This window comes from Scheffersomyces coipomensis (assembly GCF_036884675.1).
Source record: "Scheffersomyces coipomensis strain NRRL Y-17651 chromosome Unknown DFJ63scaffold_5, whole genome shotgun sequence".
NCBI classification, from domain to species: domain Eukaryota; kingdom Fungi; phylum Ascomycota; class Pichiomycetes; order Serinales; family Debaryomycetaceae; genus Scheffersomyces; species Scheffersomyces coipomensis.
Window position 1 is genome coordinate 581686 of NW_027042896.1, and position 21239 is coordinate 602924.

At 30.3% G+C, this 21239-nt stretch overlaps 8 protein-coding genes across 8 annotated transcripts; 4 read left to right on the plus strand and 4 right to left on the minus strand. All coding sequences in view use genetic code 12, as the record gives it.

Annotated features, from left to right (window-relative positions):
* Positions 1–68: 68 nt before the first annotated feature.
* DFJ63DRAFT_336394 (uncharacterized protein) lies at positions 69–5283 on the plus strand (the record flags this gene model as incomplete). The annotated part of the gene is made up of 7 exons (XM_064908370.1): positions 69–1649; positions 1869–2265; positions 2774–3076; positions 3215–3598; positions 3662–4131; positions 4291–4899; positions 5026–5283. The coding sequence occupies 7 exons, from the start codon at positions 69–71 to the stop codon at positions 5281–5283; spliced, it is 4002 nt and encodes a 1333-aa protein (XP_064760966.1).
* Positions 5284–5401: 118 nt separating this feature from the next.
* DFJ63DRAFT_186494 (uncharacterized protein) lies at positions 5402–6953 on the minus strand. The gene has a single exon (XM_064903860.1). It carries the CDS (start codon positions 6798–6800, stop codon positions 5520–5522), a length of 1281 nt encoding a protein of 426 aa, XP_064760967.1. The 5' UTR covers positions 6801–6953; the 3' UTR covers positions 5402–5519.
* VMA11 (H(+)-transporting V0 sector ATPase subunit c') lies at positions 6954–7740 on the plus strand. Its single transcript, XM_064903852.1, has one exon. The coding sequence runs from the start codon at positions 7107–7109 to the stop codon at positions 7590–7592; it is 486 nt and encodes a 161-aa protein (XP_064760968.1). The 5' UTR covers positions 6954–7106; the 3' UTR covers positions 7593–7740.
* A 103-nt stretch (positions 7741–7843) lies between these two features.
* On the minus strand, positions 7844–9581 carry RVB2 (RuvB family ATP-dependent DNA helicase reptin; the record flags this gene model as incomplete). Its single annotated transcript, XM_064908371.1, has 2 exons — positions 7844–9297; positions 9575–9581. 2 exons carry the CDS (start codon positions 9579–9581, stop codon positions 7844–7846), a joined length of 1461 nt encoding a protein of 486 aa, XP_064760969.1.
* A 320-nt stretch (positions 9582–9901) lies between these two features.
* On the plus strand, positions 9902–12070 carry DFJ63DRAFT_314244 (uncharacterized protein; the record flags this gene model as incomplete). The annotated part of the gene is made up of 1 exon (XM_064906320.1): positions 9902–12070. The coding sequence occupies one exon, from the start codon at positions 9902–9904 to the stop codon at positions 12068–12070; it is 2169 nt and encodes a 722-aa protein (XP_064760970.1).
* Positions 12071–12333: 263 nt separating this feature from the next.
* DFJ63DRAFT_336399 (uncharacterized protein) lies at positions 12334–17253 on the plus strand (the record flags this gene model as incomplete). Its single annotated transcript, XM_064908372.1, has 5 exons — positions 12334–13076; positions 13212–13431; positions 13615–14260; positions 14885–15717; positions 15874–17253. 5 exons carry the CDS (start codon positions 12334–12336, stop codon positions 17251–17253), a joined length of 3822 nt encoding a protein of 1273 aa, XP_064760971.1.
* Positions 17254–17444: 191 nt separating this feature from the next.
* Positions 17445–19703, minus strand: FAA2-3 (Faa2-3p; the record flags this gene model as incomplete). The annotated part of the gene is made up of 1 exon (XM_064905143.1): positions 17445–19703. One exon carries the CDS (start codon positions 19701–19703, stop codon positions 17445–17447), a length of 2259 nt encoding a protein of 752 aa, XP_064760972.1.
* A 576-nt stretch (positions 19704–20279) lies between these two features.
* On the minus strand, positions 20280–21202 carry DFJ63DRAFT_314248 (uncharacterized protein; the record flags this gene model as incomplete). The annotated part of the gene is made up of 2 exons (XM_064906321.1): positions 20280–21062; positions 21170–21202. 2 exons carry the CDS (start codon positions 21200–21202, stop codon positions 20280–20282), a joined length of 816 nt encoding a protein of 271 aa, XP_064760973.1.
* Between the last annotated feature and the right edge of the window lie 37 nt (positions 21203–21239).

Sequence of the window (21239 nt, forward strand, 5' to 3'; positions counted from 1 at the left end):
TTACATACCAATATTCTCACTGCATTTCTTTCTTTACCTTCATCATACTTATCTCATCCATTAGTGTCATGTCTGAGGACTTATTGATTCTAAAGTACAGTTTTAACTTGTATTCTAAGGTGAAAGATGGTGATTATGTCGTCGATACATCAGATCAAGAACCATTAGATCAGTACCATTCTTCACTCCAACCATTACTACAATTAATTACTGAAAATCATGAACAAGATAAAGTCAACTTTAACAAGATTGTGGAAATCCTAGATCCTGATAATGTGATTAATGATAGAGCTAAGGTTATCTCAATTTGGCATCGGTATAGTAGGTTAGATGTGTTTGAAAGGTTGGAATATAACGCATTGGAATTAAACGCTACTGCAAACAATTTTATTAAATATTTGTACACCTGTTGGAACTCAAATTATTCTTCTTCCCACATTCAGATTGATGATATACGGACCATGTTCATTACTATGGTAAACCTTAGCGTAGATCCAACTAAGTTAATAAATACTGAATTTCGAATTCCACCTGTTGAAGAGATATCATTTAGTACCTTACTTGGACAAAATAAGAGACCAAATAAGATAAACAAATATATTGGCCTCTTTCAACCTCAATCCAGAATCAGAAGTGGCATGCATCAAGCATCTGATTTCATCAAATTTAGTTTAAGATTTGATCTCAAAACTTACGACAAGCTTACCTTTAATATTAGGATTCCAACTTTACACTCATATTTTGATTCAGTTTTGGAACAAGGAAACGTAAATGCTTTCAATACCAATACCTTAAATCTTATAGAACCATCGTTGACTAAGAATATTGGCTTGACTTTAGATGCTAAACCTACTGGTGTTTCTTTAGAAATGAAAGGAAATTTGTTTAACATCGTTCCAGACGGAAAAATTAAAATAGATGAAGCTCACACTATACCAATTGAAATTAAAAAAGATTTGAGTCTTGTTTATAAAAAATTTAAAGAGAGTACCGATCTTAAGTGGAAACTCCCATTTTGTCAAGTCTACTCTCAACTCTTTAGAGAGTGTTTGGCTTGTGAAAGTTTTTTTGGCTTCCTTAGTGATGGTTCTATGATTTTATTCGTAAAATTCATGATTGGTGATGATCTCGAAGTGGAACATCTGAATGTTGGTAAACAGATTTATTATAAAATCCCTTGTCAAATTTATGAAATTTACCTGAATCTTGAATTCCTAAATTGTGTTGTTTATGCTGAAAGATTTACACAAGATTCCAAGGAAAAGCTTACGAATGATGTTGTATCTAGATCATTTTGCCTGGAAATATCTCCAAGGTATACACTTATCAAATCATACCGTAAAAAATTCCAAATTGCCTTAGACTTTGTAGCAAACAAAATTAATAATTATGTGGAGGAGGAACATGAAAAATCCAATGCCAATATATTAGCCATTGTAAATGATCCATCATCAACTACTACCAAACGCACAAAGTGTGTTGATAACGAGTATGAAACTGCAATCAAACCAAAGTACATGGAAGTACTTTTTGAACTAAAGCTGATGTATGGTGAAAAATTTGAATCTATTTCAATAGAAAATGAAATGAATAAAGCCAATATTGTTGATATTTTAGGTGGCAAAAATATTTTTAAAAATAATGGATTGGTCATAAAACTCAAAAAAGGAAATAGTTTCCAAATTATTAAGATTTACGACCCATTTTACTCGGCATCTTTTGAAAGAAAGAATTATGACTATTACCAAGCAATAAAAGACTCGTTGAAATCGTTTCTAAAAGAGGCATGTAGCTACCAATTGTTGAGTGATAAAAGCTATATTCCCCAAGTATTTAAAATTGGCCTCCTCAATAGTTCCATAAATCAGGTTGTATCACTGTTAGACATGAATAACTTGGAAAATTTAAATTTCAAAGGTTTCCAAGGCTTCTTTATCAGCATGCAATACTTAAATGCAGTTACTCTTAATTCTTTAAATACCAGTGAATGGCAGTTTTATAAATCAAGCATTATAAGTAATCTTAAAGATATCCATGCTAATAATATGTGCCATGGAGATTTGTTTCCTGGAAACATACTCGTTTCTAAAGTCAAGATCGGTTCATCATACTTCCCTATAGCTTATTTTATTGACTTCGGAAGAAGTAAACTTGGTAAACTTAGAGATGGAATGCTGTTTGAAAATATTACCTCTAAACCGGCACAGGTGTTGGAGGGTATAGCTAGGGATAACTTTGTTATTGGTAATTTATTTTCAGCTGCAGGTTCAGAGCCAGAGTCAGGGCCAGAGCCAGAATATTATTATTAGTTGCCTTTTGCCATAAATTATTTTTTGATTTTTGATTACATAATTAAATTGACAACCTTTTTTTATATACATTTGCATACATCTGCTAAATTGCATTTCTATAAAATACCTTCTGTTTATTAAAATTATTAATACTTTATATATATATATTTTAATAAAGTGTTCGACTTTTGAACTATAGGATTGCAAATTATTTTTCAAAATTTATTTCTCGCATACCGCAAATGGAGCATTGGTTTCAATAATACAGTACCATTGCTATACTTGCCTCCATATCTTTTAAAATTATGCTTAATTGCAAAAATTATTAAAGTAATTGCTTAGAAAATGTGATAATTTTTATAAAACTGTTTGATATTTTATAAACTAAATTTAAAAAGTTGATAAGCTATTAAGAATATTTCATTCACCCTAACTAAAGACAATGCTACAAAACATACTCAATTTCCAACACACCAAACAAGTTGTTGATGATATTTTATTAAAACCAAATTTTGAAATTGAACTTTCAGATAATTCAATCGCATGTCTGAAATTTCTTATATCTCAAGAACAGTTATCGAATTATTTAACTCAAGAATCAAGTGACGTCCAAGAATTTAATTTAGAAGTCAAAAACACAGTAGATCCAGAGAATCGTTTCAACGATCCTATCAGATTAGCTAAAATCTACCACAGGCTCCAGTATATTGATGTTTTTATGCCACTAGAAATCTCATCATGTGAACTTAATATTGTCATTAATAACTTTTCAGAAAAATTAGCCAGTTTATATGTGGACCATATTCATGTAAGGCTCTTACAGCGAGCATTTCAGCTTATGTATAATCTTTCATTAAGCCCAAGGATGCTTTTGGGAAACGTGCTGTTACCGATTTTAGATCAACCAACACGAAGACAATTAGGGGAATTGGATAAATCATTAATTGATCCTATACAGATCCAAGAGAATTCAAATCAACAGCAATCACAGACATTAGAGGAAGATCAACTTGAAATTAATATTGAATTGCTGCGAGAAAATCAATCAAGTGATTATCCTGCTAAAGATCAATCTTATAGTGCTGATGATCAATCAAGTGATTATCGTGCCACTGATGAATCAACAGATAATCGTGCTAATCATCAATCAACAGATACTCGTGCTAATGATGAATCAGAAGAATCTAGTATTGTCAGTTCGGCAGGGTACAGCATCTCTTCGGTAGTACCAGGATCTATTGAAGCTTATTCCGATAAACCATCAAATAAACATCATGAAAGAATAAATAGACTTAACGAATATTTAGGTCTATTTTTGCCTACGATAATAGTAAAACAGTTTGAATTTCCAATTCGGAAGTTAACACTAGATTTCTACGACGGTGTTCGGAGCTCTGAAGATTTCCCTGACTTAGTTGAAAAGATTCAGAACGATCTTGAAAAATCAAATGTGGAATTTTTTGAGAAAAACTCAATAGAAAGGATATCGTCTTCATTAAGAAGAAAACTTGGATTAACAGTTGGTCGTGAAAAGAAAATAGACTTTGTTCTTGAGTCAGAGAAGTTTCATGTAACTCCAGACTTCACATTCATTATGAAAGGTAAACAAATTCCAGTTGAAGTAAAAAGTGATCTAGTTAATCTTTTTCATGAATATGACGAAAAAGATTTAGTTAATAAGAAAAATGAACCATTCATTAGTGTCATATCCCAATTGTTCAGAGAGTGTATTGCTTGCAATCACTACTCTGGATTTATCACGGATGGTATAATAACTCTTTATGTTGATTTTGATTTATCTGCAGATCTAAAAGTAGTAGGAAATATTGGTCACTATCAGGTACGAACGTTGCCGTGCTGTATTTACAATATCAGGCTGAACAAGCACTTAGTAGAATGCCTAGTTGACAGCTATCAGCAGATACATAGTCAATCGCTTCAGGATTACATTAAAACAAAAGAACTTGTGAAATACCTTCAAATACTGCTTGTAACCAAGTCTATCATTAGACGTTTTCAATCTGACTTGCAAAAGATTACCGAACAACTTAACTCAGTGATGGCCGAAGTCAACGTAGCTACTGCCAGCAAGATTGGTAATATAGAATCAAGATATAAAACTGCAGATGTTCTTTCAAGCAGTCAAACTATTAAGGATACCCCACCAAAACTTAATACAAGACATTTTCAATTAATTCAAACCATTAAGAAGTCATACGGTTCACGCTTTACTAGTGAATCTGCAGCCAGCTTATTTGGTAAGATCAATGTTTTGGAAATTCTAAGTGGACATAAAATGAATACCAATAATGCCCTTGTACTTAAAGTTATGTACCAGCAGGAATTACATGTATTAAAGATATACGATCCCATATACACAAATTCAATCAAAAGACAAAAGTTTCGTTACCATGATACTATGAATGATTGCAGTCGTTCATTTGTAAGAGAGTGTATATCTTATGATATATTAGAAGGAAAAGATTTCATTCCTGAAGTGGTTGCGGTTGGAATTTTAACAAGTCAGAAGCATGATATTATGGAAAAATTCCCGTTTATTCAAAAGAAGGTGGCCGAAACAGTTGAAAGAAGTTTAGATATAGAGAAGGTTAATTTACAAGGCTATTTTTTGATGATGAAATTTATTGAAGCAGATACCTTTGAAGAGCTCTCACCTACAAGAAAAAGTTTGTGCAATGATCTCATAATGAAAACATTAGACAAAATCCATGAGGCAGGTATTGCCCATGGTGATATATTTGGAAAGAATATATTAGTCCAGCATCGTGGAAAAAACAATGTACCATATGCTACTGCAAAAAGATTCAAAATCATATTTATTGATTTTGGTCTTAGCAGAATCTCAAAGGCCAGGAAAGTAGTTAAGTATGTACCAATCGCTGCAAGTGCCAATAAAATGGAAAAGGCTAAGAATAGAGATAAAGCGTTGCTTAAAAGATTACTTGGAATAAGCAAAAGGCAGAAAATTTAAACTAGTAAATTAAAATTTGAAATGAATATATTTTTTAAATATGCTTGGTTATCCTAATTAGATATAATATGTAACTTAGTCTTTCACGATGGAATCTGACAAAAACATTTAAGTAATCTTAAATAACGTTTTTATAATTTCTAATAAAATGTTCGACTTTTGAACTATAAATAAAAATATTTTATACTTTTGAGTAATTTTTAACTGTAAACTTTTATAATTTTTTTTGTTTTTGACTAAGTGAATTTCAAACTAAATGGATCATCACACGTATCTCCTTTGCCAATTAACTTAATAGGAATTTGTTGGAATTTACCATGACCATGAGAATTTTCATTATTGAAACACCATTTACTTAATCCTCCATAACTAATTTCAGTAGTTTCTTTATCATATTGGAATTGGAATTTCGATGGTTGATAGAAGGATCCACAACTTAATTGACCTTCTTTATCAAATCCACAATAACCCTTTGAAGATTTTAAATTATATCCTCCAAATTGACTCTTAACAATAGTGAATGTAGCACATGTACCATATTGATACCATTGACCATTCGAAATAATACATCCAGCATGATTTGGTAATTTAATATATCCTCTATCACCACCGATTGGTTTTGAAGGTGGAGAACCACCTGGATTACCTGGATTTGGAGTTGGTTTCCATCCTTTAGGTAAGAATTTGATACCTTCTTCTGGACAATTAGAATTTAACAAGGAAGATATTGGTTGGAATTCTTCTTGTTTGATTGACCCCTTTAAATAATGGTAGTACCAGATTTCTTGTAATACTTGATAACGATTACATTTGAAATAGACTTGTAAATCATCGAAATTTGATGATAATGCGTCATTGATTTCCTTTTTGGTATACGTCTTAGTTTCACTTGGAACAATTCCAGCTTGTTCTAAGAATTTAAAAGTAGGTAATTTTTCATAAATGTTCATTGAAATCTTATAAAAATCATAAATGTTTTGATTCTTAACATATGGATAATAACATGTTGGTCTCAAAGTCTTAATACAAGTACCATGTTTATTAAATTCATGAATCCATAAATTTTCATCATCACCGTTAAAGTTTTTCCAATTTAAAACCATCTTCTTATACAATTCATCGTCTTTAAATTGATCAACTAAAATGCTTTTGATTTCACGTGGTTTTAAATTCAACTCATCATCACAGAATTGTTCATAAGAACCATCACAATTATCGGGCCATAAACCATGTAAAGTAAATGAATCATTAGGACCAATTGGAGGATAATAATCCCAGAATTGGGTTTGTAAGAAGATACCACCTGGACTTTCAAAGCAACATGAGTTATAAATGGGGGTTGAATTGGAACAAGTTAATGGAATATCAATAGGACATGAGTCACCTGCCCCACCATTCAAGAATATATCTTGTTCAGGTTCCAGAGCGCCAAAACCACTGAAAATTGAAAAGATTGGAGATGAGAGAGTTGATGGGAGTAATAAACTCAAGGATATTAAGAATTTAGTCGATAACATATTGTGATATAGACGTGTTTACCCTTGATAGTAGGAAAAAACACCTAACAAGAAGTTATATGGGGGATTTCTTGTGATAACCAGAAAAATGCACGTTGATAAGAAACTGTTCCTGTATATTAAAATCCATGTCGCGGTAGTGTCCCTTGTCCAAGCACGACATCCCATTATTATCCGACATTTTGATTTACCAACGACCAATCCACTCGAAATTTAAAATTAAAAAAGAGCAGCTCTTAATATATAATGAAGGATGAATTTATCAAGTTAGTGACATTTTCATCATAATCATCATATAAAGATTCAATGTCTGAATCAGATATCTTGTCACCAGCGTTTGCTCCCTTTTTTGGGTTTGCTGGGTGTGCAGCAGCTATGATTTTATCATCAGCTGGTGCTGCAATTGGTACTGCCAAATCTGGGATTGGTATTGCTGGTATTGGTACTTTCAAACCAGATTTAATTATGAAATCATTGATTCCAGTCGTCATGTCTGGTATATTGTCGGTGTATGGATTGGTTGTTGCTGTCTTGATTGCGGGAGGTTTATCCCCTTCTGAGAATTATTCCTTATTTAATGGATTTATGCATTTAGCTTGTGGTTTATCAGTTGGATTTTCATGTTTAGCTTCAGGTTATGCCATTGGTATTGTTGGTGATGAAGGGGTTAGACAATATATGCATCAACCAAGATTATTCGTTGGTATTGTTTTAATTTTGATTTTTGCTGAAGTCTTAGGTTTATATGGTATGATTATTGCATTAATCTTAAATACTAAAGGAAGTGGTTAAAATAAAGAGTTCTTATTCTTCGTTTTAATCGTTAATTTTTATATTTTTCATGTCATATCTATTCTTCATTTCATCTTATACCGTTTATCTGTTTTCTAATTATATTACCTATAAAAAATAGACATTATTAAAGTTCAAACTTTCTCTACATTGTAAGATTTTCTACTAATTATTTTTATCAATTTCATTTTTTAATTTCTAAATTGTTAATACTAGATATATTACATATAAAAGAGGAAATTACTCATTGTTTAATCAGTTTCCATTTTATCTCCATCAACCGATGCTCCATTGGTTTCAGTTTCAGTGGTTGTAGGTTCTTCCTTTTTAGGTTCTGAAGTTGTATCCACTTTTTTAGATCCTAAACTTACATAACCTTTATTATCAATGAATTGATCAGAATTTTCTTGAAGATATTGCACTGATCTATCAGAATCTAAGAAAAGCATATAACCTCTCTTAATATCAGGAAGATCAACATTATTACTTCTTCTTTTTAAAGCAATTTGTTGGGAAACTGAAATTAAATTAGAAGCATATCTTAAACTTGTTTCTTGTCCAATCTTAGTTAAAAGAGCCAAGGCATCACCAGTTAATTCAACTTCTTCTTCATTGGCTCTAGTAGAAAGAATGGTTCTTATTTCATCTGCATTATAACCGGTTGTATGAATGATAATTGATCTATCTAATAAATCAACTGGTAAACCATGAGGTGATTTATAATTAGTACCACGAGTTTTTGAAATCCCTCTATTAGTTGCCATTATAACAATAGGAGCAAAATCATCTTCTAAAGCTCTATTTATAAATGAAAAACATTCAATATCTAACATATGAACTTCATCAATAAATAAAACTCCTGGAACAATTTCAGCTTTACCTTCTTCTTTCCATTCAGCAACTTTAGTATTGATTTGATCACGAACTTCTGATCTAATTTCTCCAGTATCACCTGAAAATAATGCTAAAAATCCTTGTTGTCTTGAATTTATAACATCAATTTCATGTAAGGAAACAGTATGAACCACTTCTTTTCTCTTTTGTAATTCACCTTCTGGACATTGAACAAATTTAGTTTCTGGTCCCATAGCATCATAATCTCTAGCTCTAGTAAATGATTTACCTAATTTTGTTATTTTACCTGATGCTTTATCAATTGATATAACGTCACCAGCTAAAACTTTTTCTTTGGTTAAACCTTCAATCATTTTATTACCTAATTCATAAATAGTTTCCATATCAGTAGTCTTTATAGTTAATTTACCTTGTTTATGACCACCAGTTATAGATCTATCAATTTGAATTTCAACGACTTCACCTTCAATTATTTCAGTTTCTTCTTTTATTCTAATTCCAATTGATTTACGGAAAGCTTGAATTAATGATTCAGTTTTAGATAATTCTAATGAAAATACTTCAGAACCAGCTATGGCAGTAAAGGGAACTTCCGATCCTAAACTTTGAGATAATCCCATAGCAATAGCAGTCTTACCAGTAGATGGTGGACCAGCAATTAACACTGCACGTCCAGCAATCTTACCTGCTTGAATCATTTTCAATATAACCCCTGCTGCTTTTCTGGCTTTAATCTGTCCAACCATACCTTCGGCTGCTTCCTTTGGTTTTAAATTCTCATCCAAACCCAATCCTGAAATATGAGAATGGGCAGCAATGAGAGATAACCCATTCAAGTCCTTACTTTGTACTTTTGTAGATATGGTTGTGCTTGACTATATCATTAAAACGTTAGTAAATTTTGATTCCTCTCTTAATATATACAATTTAATTGATCGATTCAACATACCATTTTGTAATTCAATATTACTCAATCAGTAATTCTAACTATCTATCTATGTATCTATTGGTACAAAGAAGTTGAAGAAAATGATGATGTGCCCTTCAGTTTGTGCTTTGATTTTATTTTCACTGTGAACAAAAAAAAATATTCATAAATCCAAATGGCAATGTCGCAAATTAATTACTCGACATAATGTCGTATTCGTTTTCAGGATTATCAATTTTGCAATCATAACTGCAAATCATATTATGTATAATGTAAATACCAATATTAAACAGATTAACTTTGGTCTTTAAGAGATAAATATACACATAGATTTTTTTTCTGGAGTATAAATAATTCTTGCCCTGGAAAATAATGAGAAGGACATAAAGTAGACTATTATAAAAATAGGTACTTCCCATTTCGACTTGTTATGCTAAGTATTTCCAATACCCTATTTATAAAACAATTTTAGAGTTTTATCAGCAAAGATCAATATTTAAATTTTTCATGGGATCATAAACTAGCTATGTTAACTGAATTGATCAACTTAATATATGCCAAGGACTTTATTGAGAAATTGTTTGCTGGGTATAGTTTCGATATTTCACAACAAACTAATGTGGTTAAGAATTATTATGCATCTGTCGAATTGATATTGTTTCTTATAAATCAAGATACTTTTGAAGTAAGAAAATGTATAGATCAAATCAATAATATTTTGGATCCTCTTAATATCATTAACGATCGAACCAAGGTCGTCCTCATCTTGAATAGGTTTGTCAGATTTGATGTCTTTGAACCACTTGATTTCAATGCAAGAGAGCTAAATATAACAATTCGAAACTTTTTGAACTATGTCGAATTAAAAAATATAAAATATGAAAACAACCATATGAAAACAATAACAGCTGCCTTCTATGTCATGATTAATTTTTCTCTCAGTCCACAGAATCTACTGATGGAAACGCATCAATTGCAACATTCAAACGTTACCGCTTGTGATCATAACAATACGAATTGCTTTCCAAACAACAGCATTTTACAGTTAAATTGGGTTTCAGACAGTAATATTTCAAAATTAAATAAGTATGATTTAGGACGAGATCACATCTATCATCATTTTGGACTTTTTCAGCCTGTGATATACGAAATGGAACAACCTTCTTTTTCAATAGTATTCAACAAGGAAAAGTACGACCTTCTAGATTACGAATTCAAAGAAGATTTGGTAATAAATGAAATTTTTGCTTATCCAACTGTTAATAAAAATATTTTGAGAAGAATTTCTAAATACTTACTGCAATTGTTTACTTGCAAACTTGAACGAATTCCTAATGAATTTCAGTTTGAATATGATACAAATGAATATAATATGAGATTAGATAGGATTATATCTTCATCTGATAAGAAATCTATCCCAATAAGACATTACAACGGATTAACGTTAGCATATAAAATATTCACAGAATTAAAATCAAACAATTTCCTGGTCGAAGTTAAAAGGTTACCCTTCATATATCAATTTACACAAGTGTTTATTGAAACCATTGCATGTAATAGTCTTTGTGGATTTCTAACTGATGGTAAAATGGTCTTATACATAAAAATTAACCCTGATCTTAATTGTATGGGAAAATGTTCTAACTATTGGGAAAATAGAATGGTTCCTTGTCAGATATTTGAAGTCCAACTGAATAAAGACTTTATTAATTGTGTTATAGATGCTGCAATTGATTCAAGAGATGCAACATTTCAAACAAAAATTTTAGAACTACGTTCTGCTCCATCAATTCTTGAATATTATTATTGTCTTTTACAACAGTTTCTATTAAGCCTTACAGAAAAACTTTTCAAATCAAAATTTAATAGAATATCTATTAGGACAAATAGGGATGATGAAATATCTACATTTGTGAAATTGTATTTCAACAGAAAACTTCGTATAAATATCAATGAGGTTGTTCCTATAAGATATTTCAACCTTATTAAGAGAATCAGGCTTTATTATGGTAATAAATTTATTGTACAAACTTTACAAAATGCTCTTAAACCATTCAAAATATTAGAAGCATTTGGACAAAATGCATCATTTAGACATAGCAGTGTTGTTTTGAAATTAGCTTCGAATGATGGGCGTCAATATATTCTTAAGATTTATGATCCTATATTCAGTGAGAGTATGATTAAATACAATTTCAGTTTTAATATATCTGTACAAGATAGTATGGCGTCATTCATAAGTGAATGTTGTGCTTATTATATCTTGAGAAAGCAAAGTTTTGTACCTAAAGTATTCAAAGTTGGTCTTTTAACCAGTGAAACGAATTCAGTAATGAAACAATTCGACATTGATAATATGAATTTGAAAGGATTTTATATTCTCATGGAATATATTGATGCTCAACACATCACTCAAGAATCATATAACAAAATGGATATCTGGCAAAAATTAAAAGTAATGCATAACCTAGGAATTAGCCATGGTGATATGTGTTGTAACAATATTTTAGTAAAAGATAAGGGGAAGAATAACTTGCTTTTAAAGCATCCTAAATTTTATTTTATTGATTTTGCTAAATGCAAAATATCCAACGCTAAACGGAATATGAAAGTTTCGTCTCGAACAGAAGACTATGAGTTAAGTGTTAAAACGGATTTGGAGATCCTTAATCAAATAGGGTTCGTATCGTTTTAGTTCATGAAAAAAAAATTTTGTTTTACGTTGACTTTTTGCAGTATTTTCTTTACAACTGCACCATAGAGTTAAATTATGTAAATAGATACTGTATTTGGTAATAAATTTATTTGGTAAAATAATTTTAAGGATCCAAATTAGGCAACTGTAGAAATAGGACTTTCCCAAATCTGTTTTAACGGTCTATAAATAAGTCTGTATGCTTTCTCACAAATAGTTGAATAGCTCGATATCTATGACTTTTAAGAGATCATATTATGATCATGTTAAATGAGTTAATCGACTTAACATATGTCAAGGACTTTATTGAGAAATTGTTTGCTGGATATAGTTTTGATATTTCACAACAAACTAATGTGGTGAAGAATTATCATGCATCTGTCGAATTGATATTGTTTCTTATAAATCAGGATACCAGTGAAGTAAGAAAATATATAGATCAAATCAATAATATTTTGGATCCTCTTAATATCATTAACGATCGAACCAAGGTCGTCCTCATCTTGAATAGGTTTGTCAGATTTGATGTCTTTGAACCACTTGATTTCAATGCAAGAGAGCTAAATATAACAATCCCACACTTTTTGAATTATCTAACAATAAAATCTACCGATTATAGTCTTATTAAAGGGGAAATAATACCTATTGCATTCAATACTATGATTGATTTCTCTCTTAGCCCAAAGGATCTATTAAGTCCTTTAAATACATTAAACACACTGGAAATAGACGAATTACAATTAAAATCACCCTCATCACCCTCAATTCCAACTTCTTCGTTGTATAGCAGCGACTCAAACAATGACAATCGAAACATATATCATCATTTTGGATTACTTCAGCCTCAAATATATGACATGGAAGAACCTTCTTTTGCTATTGTATTCAACAAGGACAAATATAAACTTCTACCTGTCCTGTCTCCAAAGGATTTGATTTCCAAAGGAACTTATATTTTCAGAAGTCTTCAAGACAATGTATTAGATAGAATTACAAAATACTTACCGTTATTGCTTGATTGCAAATTTCACTCGTATTATAATTCCTTCAATTTTAAGTTTGGCTCAAAAGAATTTATGATGTGGCTGGGAGGGATTATATCTTCACCAAGAAAGATCTCCATTCCAATAATATGCCAAAGTGGATTAAAAGGTATGTATGATAAATTTAGAGAATCAAAGCCAAATGATCCTCTGATAGATGTTAAACAACTACCGTTTATTCATGCATATACACAATTATTTTTCAAAACTATGGCTATAACTGGATTTATTTCGGATGGTAAAACAGTCTTATACATAAAATTTAAGCCAGACCTTAAGGTTATGCCTGGAAGTACAGACTATTGGAAGAATCGAATTGTTCCCTGTCAAATATTTGAAGTCCAACTGAATAAGGACTTTATTAATTGTGTTATAGATACTATAATTGGCTCAAGAGATACAACATTTCAAACAAAAATTTTAAAACTATGTCCTAAAAAGTCAATACTTCAATATTATTATGGAATTTTGCAACTGTTTATATCCAGCCTTGCAGTAAAGATATCCAAATTAAATATCAATGATGAACACATTAGGAAAAGTAGAATTGTTGACAAATTTATATTTAAACAATTGGATCTTAATAATGAACTTGCTATAGATATCAATGAAGTTATCAGTCAGAGGTACATCGATACTATTAAGCTAATCAAGCTTTATTACGGAAACAAATTTGTCGTACAAAGTTTGGGAAATGTTCTTAAACCATTCCAAATATTAGAAACCTTTGGACAAACTTCTTGGGCTAGTTTTAACAGCATTGTTTTGAGACTAGTTTCAAAGGATGGAAATCAGTATATTCTAAAGATTTATGATCCTCTATTCACTAAGTCCATCATTAGACACGATTTTAGATTTAATGAATCTGTACAAGATAGTATGAGGTCCTTCATGAATGAGTGTTGTGCTTATTATATCTTGAGAAAGCAAAGCTTTGTACCTAAAGTATTCAAAGTTGGCTTTTTAACCAGTGAAACGAATTCAGTAATGAAACAATTCGACATTGATAATATGAATTTGAAAGGATTTTATATTCTCATGGAATATATTGATGCTCAACATATCAGTCCAATGACGTATCAAAATGAATATCCAAGTATCTTAGGAGATAAATTAGAATTAATCCATGATCTAGGAATCAGTCATGGTGATATTCGCAAGAAAAATATTTTGATCAAAGATAAAGGAAGGAATAAAAAGAAATTGAAGCATCCAAAATTTTATTTTATTGATTTTGGTAATTGTAGGATATCTAACTCGAAGCGAAATATGCCATTTCTAATATTTGCGTCTTCGACAATAGAGTTTGATTCAAACGTTGACATAGATTTGTTTAAACTCACTATTATAGGATCTGTCAAATTTGGGAAATGAAGCATAGAAATTGTTTTGGGCCTCTCTATTTATTTTATCTTGAACCTATCTTTATTTTTTTTAGTGTTTGATTATTTTTTTGTAGAAATATACATTTATTAATATTCTATAAGTAAATCAATTATAACTGTTATAATGAGAATGAGATAAATACTCTAAGTATTACAAGTGAGATGGAGTGATAAGCCATTATGATGCATTCGTAGTTCATCGGAAAAACCTCTTTTTTTTCGGTTGAGGTTTTGCAATAATTTTTCGCAGTTACCTCTTTTGTCATTCAAACAAACCTGAAACATTTTACGCTCGCATAATAAGATGATTTGATAATGTTTAGTCCTTTTTTAATATCCGAATTTCTATAACGTTTTACTTATCTTCATCTAACATAGAATACCAGAATCATCATCAAATATGTCAGCAGATCCAAAAAAATTGTTACCAGAATTGTATAGCCTCAAATACGCTCTTGATCTTTGTACAAAGATAGAGATGGGAACCTTAAGTGTGAAACCTTTTGAGCAATCTCAAGTTTTGGAAAATTATATTAACTCAAAGGAAGCATTAACGGAGCGTCTCAATTTAAAACTCAAACCAGATACTGTTATTATTAAAAAAATGAAAATGGAGTTAGATCCTAATAATGAAATAAAAGGTGACTTTAAAGTAGTTTTCATGTGGCATAGATTTATAACTATCGATCTTTTTAACCCCTTGGAGTATAGTACTGTGGAGTTGAATCTTACAATTGGTAGATTTGCAGGTTACGTGAAACAAAAATTTGCTGTTCGTAATCACAGAAGAACAAGTATAATACTTGCCGCATTTGAAGTAATGATTAACTTATCGATTTCTCCCGGTTTATTAATATCAGAATCACCAACGGAACCTACAAAAAAGCTTTCTCCAATTCAAGAGGCTGATGAAGATTTAGAGCTTGCAGAGATTTCTGATATTCTGCCTCAATCCCAACCCCCAAGAAAGCGTCACCATATTGCTTCAAGTAATAATGAACTGAGTGGTGGTACTTCTCAATCAAAACTTAAATCAACTAGTGCTTTGTATGAATATAACAGAAGAGACAATAAATTAAATAAATATATTGGACTATTTATCCCAGAAGTGCAAAATGCTGATATATCAACTTTACCACAACCAAAGCCTGATCTAAATTTTGATGAAGACATGTATAAAAAGTTCTTAATTAGCAATACATTCAAGCCTTTTGAATCAGTCAAAAAAAACAATAGGGAAGAGTCCAATGTTTTAATTTTTGATAACAATATTTTGAGGAAAATTGATCCTTATTTGCTAGCATTCGATAGGAAAGGCTTTATTAATGAATATCTGTCTGTTTTTGAACTTTCCAATTATACCTTCACAATAAAGCCTGATAGAGTAATCGAGCTATTAAAAGGTATCTTCCCGATTGAAATAAAAACGGAATTGAAACATGTTTATGATATTTTTAAATCTCCAACTTCATCTTTTAAAGACAAGCTTCCATTCTTCCAAATATTTTCCCAAATGTTTAGAGAATGTGTCGCTTGCAATAGTTGTGCAGGTGTATTAACAGACGGAATGATCACCCTTTACATAAAATTCAGTCCTAAGCAATTTGATAAAATTAAAGCAAGTTTGACTGATGATTATGCAAGTTGGAATAATTATGGTGCTGATATTTATAGAAATATGCCGTGTGAATTCTTTTCAATTCGTCAAAATAAGGATTTATTTTATTGCTTACTTCATTCGGAGGACTATTTTACATCACAATTAAGAGAAGCTGTCCAGAATCATCTATTTTTGCACAAAGAACCGATACAACTTATATGTGAAAAGCATTATATTGCATTTGAAGAAATTTTGAAAAGACTAAAGGAAAAACTTGAAGTATCATTAGTAGCTAAAGCACCCACACACGAGGATCAGTTAAAGGATGTATGGTCTAGTAGTCAACCCAATTATACCACAGAAGGTACAATCATTAATCAAAGGTATGATTCAATTCTTCAAGATATCAAACATGATTATAACGACAGGTTTACTTTTGAAGACACAGTTGAATTCTTTAAAACATTTGAAATCATCGAGTTACTTGGTGGTGAAGAGAGGTTTTCGAATAATGGAGTTGTTTTCAAAATAAAATATCAGGACAAAGTATGCGTTCTCAAAATTTATGATGCTATTTATTCAAAGGCAATGCCTAGAAATAATTATGATTTTGAAGCCTCAGTGATTGATGTTACTCGTTCCTTTACCAAAGAAAGTTATGCCTATCATTTGTTGAAAGACAAGTCGTTTGTACCAAAGGTCATAAAAGTAGGTCTTTTATCAGGCAAAAATAACATTATTATGAAATCAATTGACATACCAGATGAAAATGACAAAGATAAGAAACCACTTGATCCTAAACCGGAAATTAACTTAAAAGGTTTTTTTTTAATTATGGACTTTATTGATGCCGTAAATCTAGGTGATTTGCTTCCCAATGTTAGGAAAAAATTTAAAACTCTTGCTCATAATACTTTAACTTTACTTCATAAGGAAAACATCAGTCATGGTGATGTTTACAAATACAATATATTAGTGACGTGGCACAGTGTAGGTTCACTTTTTATGAAGAAGAAGGTATACTTCGTGGATTTCGGCCTGAGTCGAGTATCTAAATATCGTCATGGTTCTAAAGTACGTTCACTTAAAGCAAATACTTTGGCCGAGAATATGACACGGGATCGTAAATTACTTCGAGGATTATTTCCCAAATGATTAAGATTTTCTTCATTAACAACATTTTTTATATTTTCTTGTGTTTTTTTAGTTTGTTTAGTTTTTATCTTTTTACACTTTATTTAAATTTCAATCAATTGTTTTCAATATATATAAATATCTTATATTTTGAGTATTGTAGAATGAGATCTTACCTCTTTGTATCATATTTAATAAACTATTTAAATAGTTTATAATCTTTCTTTTCTAATTAATGAACCTTCAGAATACATAGCATCAATTTGGTTTGAAAAGAATTTCTTTGCAATTGGTCTTCTTAATTTTAAACTTGGAGTTACCACATTTCTTTCAATTCTTAAAGGTTCAAATTCAATATAAATATTATGTAATTTTTCAAATCCTCTTAATTTATCTGAAATATTCGTATTTAAATATTGTAAAATTTGTTTCTTAATTTCAAATTTATTACAATATTCCAAAATTTGTTCAGTAGTTTGTAAATCATTAATATCAACTTTACATTTTTCAACTAAAAATTGAACACATAATTCTCTTTCTAACCCAATCACACCAACTAAATAACTCTTTAATGGATCACCATGAGTATAACATTGAGTTAAAATTGGATTGTTTGATAAATAATGATTTTCAACTTTTTCAGGAGTAATATATTCACCTTGAGCCAATTTAAAGAAATTCTTAACTCTATCAATAATAAATAATTTACCATCAGTTTTAGAAATTCTTGCCACATCACCAGTATAAAACCAACCATCTTTATCAAAAGCAGAATCAGTAGCTTCTTGATTTTTATAATATCCTGGTGTAACTTGTGGACCTCTTAATAATAATTCACCTCTTGGACCATCTGCATCATTAATATGATAACCCATTTCTGGTAATTCTCTAATTCTCATTTCACAAGTTACACTACATGAACCACAACCACCAGGGCTAGATTCATGAGGAATACTAAAGGCAATACCTCCAAATGATTCAGTTAATCCATAACCTTGAGAAATACCTATACCTAATGATGCCTTTAAGAATTGAATAGTAGATGCTGAAATTGGAGCTGAACCAGTGGTTGTCATTTGCATATTATCAAATCCTATTGAAGATCTTAATTTGGAAATAAAAAATTTATCATAAATTAAATGTTTACCTTCAGCACCATCATATTCTTCTTGACTAGCCAATTTATAATTGATAACTTTGGAAAATAATTGTCTAGTAACAGCTGAATTAGATTCAAAAGTAGCATTCTTAATAGCAGCTTCTATTTTAGTTAAAATTCTTGGAACATTTGACATAAAATGAGGTTTCCAAATTTTTAAATCTTCAATTAAAGTAAGTGGACTTCCATTTAATCTTGGATAACCGACACACCCACCATAACATAGAACAAAAGTTGAAACTGCACGTTCATAAATATGAGCTAATGGCAAAAAACTAAATGATTTCCATTTTCTTCCATGTCCAACCAAAGTTAAATTGAATACAGTGGCAGCAGCAGCAGTTTTATGTGTTAATATAACCCCCTTTGGATTATTACCAGTGGTACCAGATGTAAAACTAATAGCGAAAACTTGATCAGTAGTTGGTGGTAATTCTTGCATAGGGAATAATTTACCAATTTGTAAAACTTGATTTAAATCAAATAATTTTATTCTAGCAGATTCAGCAGCATCAAATAAATATTGATCTTCTTTATCAAGTGGATCCATAGAGATTATAGATATAATATGACCTAAAGCTTCAGGATCATCTTTCTTAGCATCAATTAAGTTCTTGATATGACCTTTTGAAGCTACAATAACTGGACTTTCAGTTAATTGTAAAATATATTTTGATGATTCAACTCCTAAAGTATCATATAATGAAGTACTGGTAACTGAAAATGAACTACAAGTTAAATCAGTTAAAGTCCATTCCCATCTATTGGAAGCAAAAACAGTAACAATAAATGAAGTATCTTCAGCATTATAATTCTTATAGTTTTGTACGTGTGAATCAATTTTAGCATGAGATTCATATTTAGCCAGATCTTTAAATGGATTTGATAATAATAAAAAGAATAAACCAGCACCATAATTAAGTTTCATTTCATTAATTTCATTATAAGTAATTAAAGAATATTCTGGAGCTGAAGTTTTAGTTTTATAATCATATTTTCTATAACCAAATCCAGGGTCATCACCAAAATTAGTAACTGAATTTTTAAATAATGAATGAACAGTATCTAATTCTGAAGTAAAAGCATGTTTCAAACCATTTGGGAATAAAGTACTTCTATAAACACTTGAATAACCTGGTTCTTGAGTGCCTGGAATTGCAACTGAGTTTTTAATATTCTCACGACGTAATGGAGTATAATCATGAATTAAATCAACTATGGATACATTTGGACCTGGGTCTTTGAAAAGATAAGGAGATTCATCATCATCAAAGATTGGATTTTGTTGTGGTAATGAAGGTAATTTAGTCATATTTGATTTCTAAATTGTAGTATTAATGATGAGAAATGGGAAATAGAAACTAAGAAATTGAAAATGGAAAAAGAAGTGGAAATAGACAGACTTATACTGTTTATATATAAATACCTATATATATCCTATCGGGAATACAAACATATTTTTGAGGATATAGATCATTATATGGATAAACAAATCTTAACCCCCAAAATTAGGTTAGTGATGGCGGATACTCAGAAAATTATCGAAATAAATGTGGGGTAAATTCCAAAAAGAAAAAAGCCAAAAACTGTCGCAAACAATGTTTAAGGAGGAGATATGAATATCCGATAATCTCCCTTTTAATTATTAACATATTGTTCTTAATCTAGAACAATGTGGGAGGTAAGGATCATGATGGTTGGAAGTATTCTATGTATATAAAGAAATGGGGTTGAATGAATTTGATATTAATTATATAGTTATAGAAATCGGCAATTATGAACCGATAATTTCAATTTCTCATCGGTAAACCTATTTCAATGCGCGTCCTGATTAGGAAATAATTCTAAGGTTTTTCACACTGTAACCCCAACTCCCCAACATTTACTACTATGTAATTTGTAGTAAAGTAGTACTAATATGATTGTGTAATTGATTAGGAGGTATATCAGTTAGTAAATAATGGATTTGATTTAATAGGTACTCGTGGTGATTATTCGGAATATACTTATAATGAGGATTGATTGTCATTTTAGTAGGCCAATTGAAATCATCAACTTCAATCACTTGACCTTCATTCTTTGCCATAATCAATAAATCAGTACAATTCTCAATAATTATACGATCATTCATCACTTGTTCTATTATAATTATACAATTAGTGATATTATGCAATCTTAATTGATGACAATTTAATATCAATATACTATACGATACATCATGAATAAAGATTGGTCCTTCAACTTTCAAGTTAATTATCGAATGTTTAACTTGTTTAATATGAGTTGAAGATGGTATCATTGATTTATCTTGATCGATTATACTTGATTCAACTCCTAATAATAATACATGTTTCTCACTTTGTTCGACACTAAGTTTAAACCGTTGGTTTGAAATATCCTTAAATAGTAATTCATTATAAGTATTAACATTAACGTTTAATCCCGTCTTTACGATCTTACCTTTAGTTTGGATCATATTAGATTCAGGTGGAATCGGATTTCCCTTAAATTCAAATCGATTTTGACTTAATTGTATTCGTTTTAATTCAATGGTTTTGAAAAGAAAATCAACTTCAGTAATGACTCGTTTCTTATCATACGGAGTGAATTGAGATAATTTGATTTCAAGAATTTGATTAAGTCTTAATAATCGATCTTCAATATCATCAACCTGTGGTTTTGTAGTTACATTTGTAAATTGTTGTTTTATATCTAAACAATATCATATTTTGTTAGTAAAACTGTATGAAAAAGGCATTCCTATCATTGGATACATACTTTTGATTTCATCATGGATCGATTCCAAATCATCTCTGATTAATTCCATTCCATTCTATGGGTTTAAACT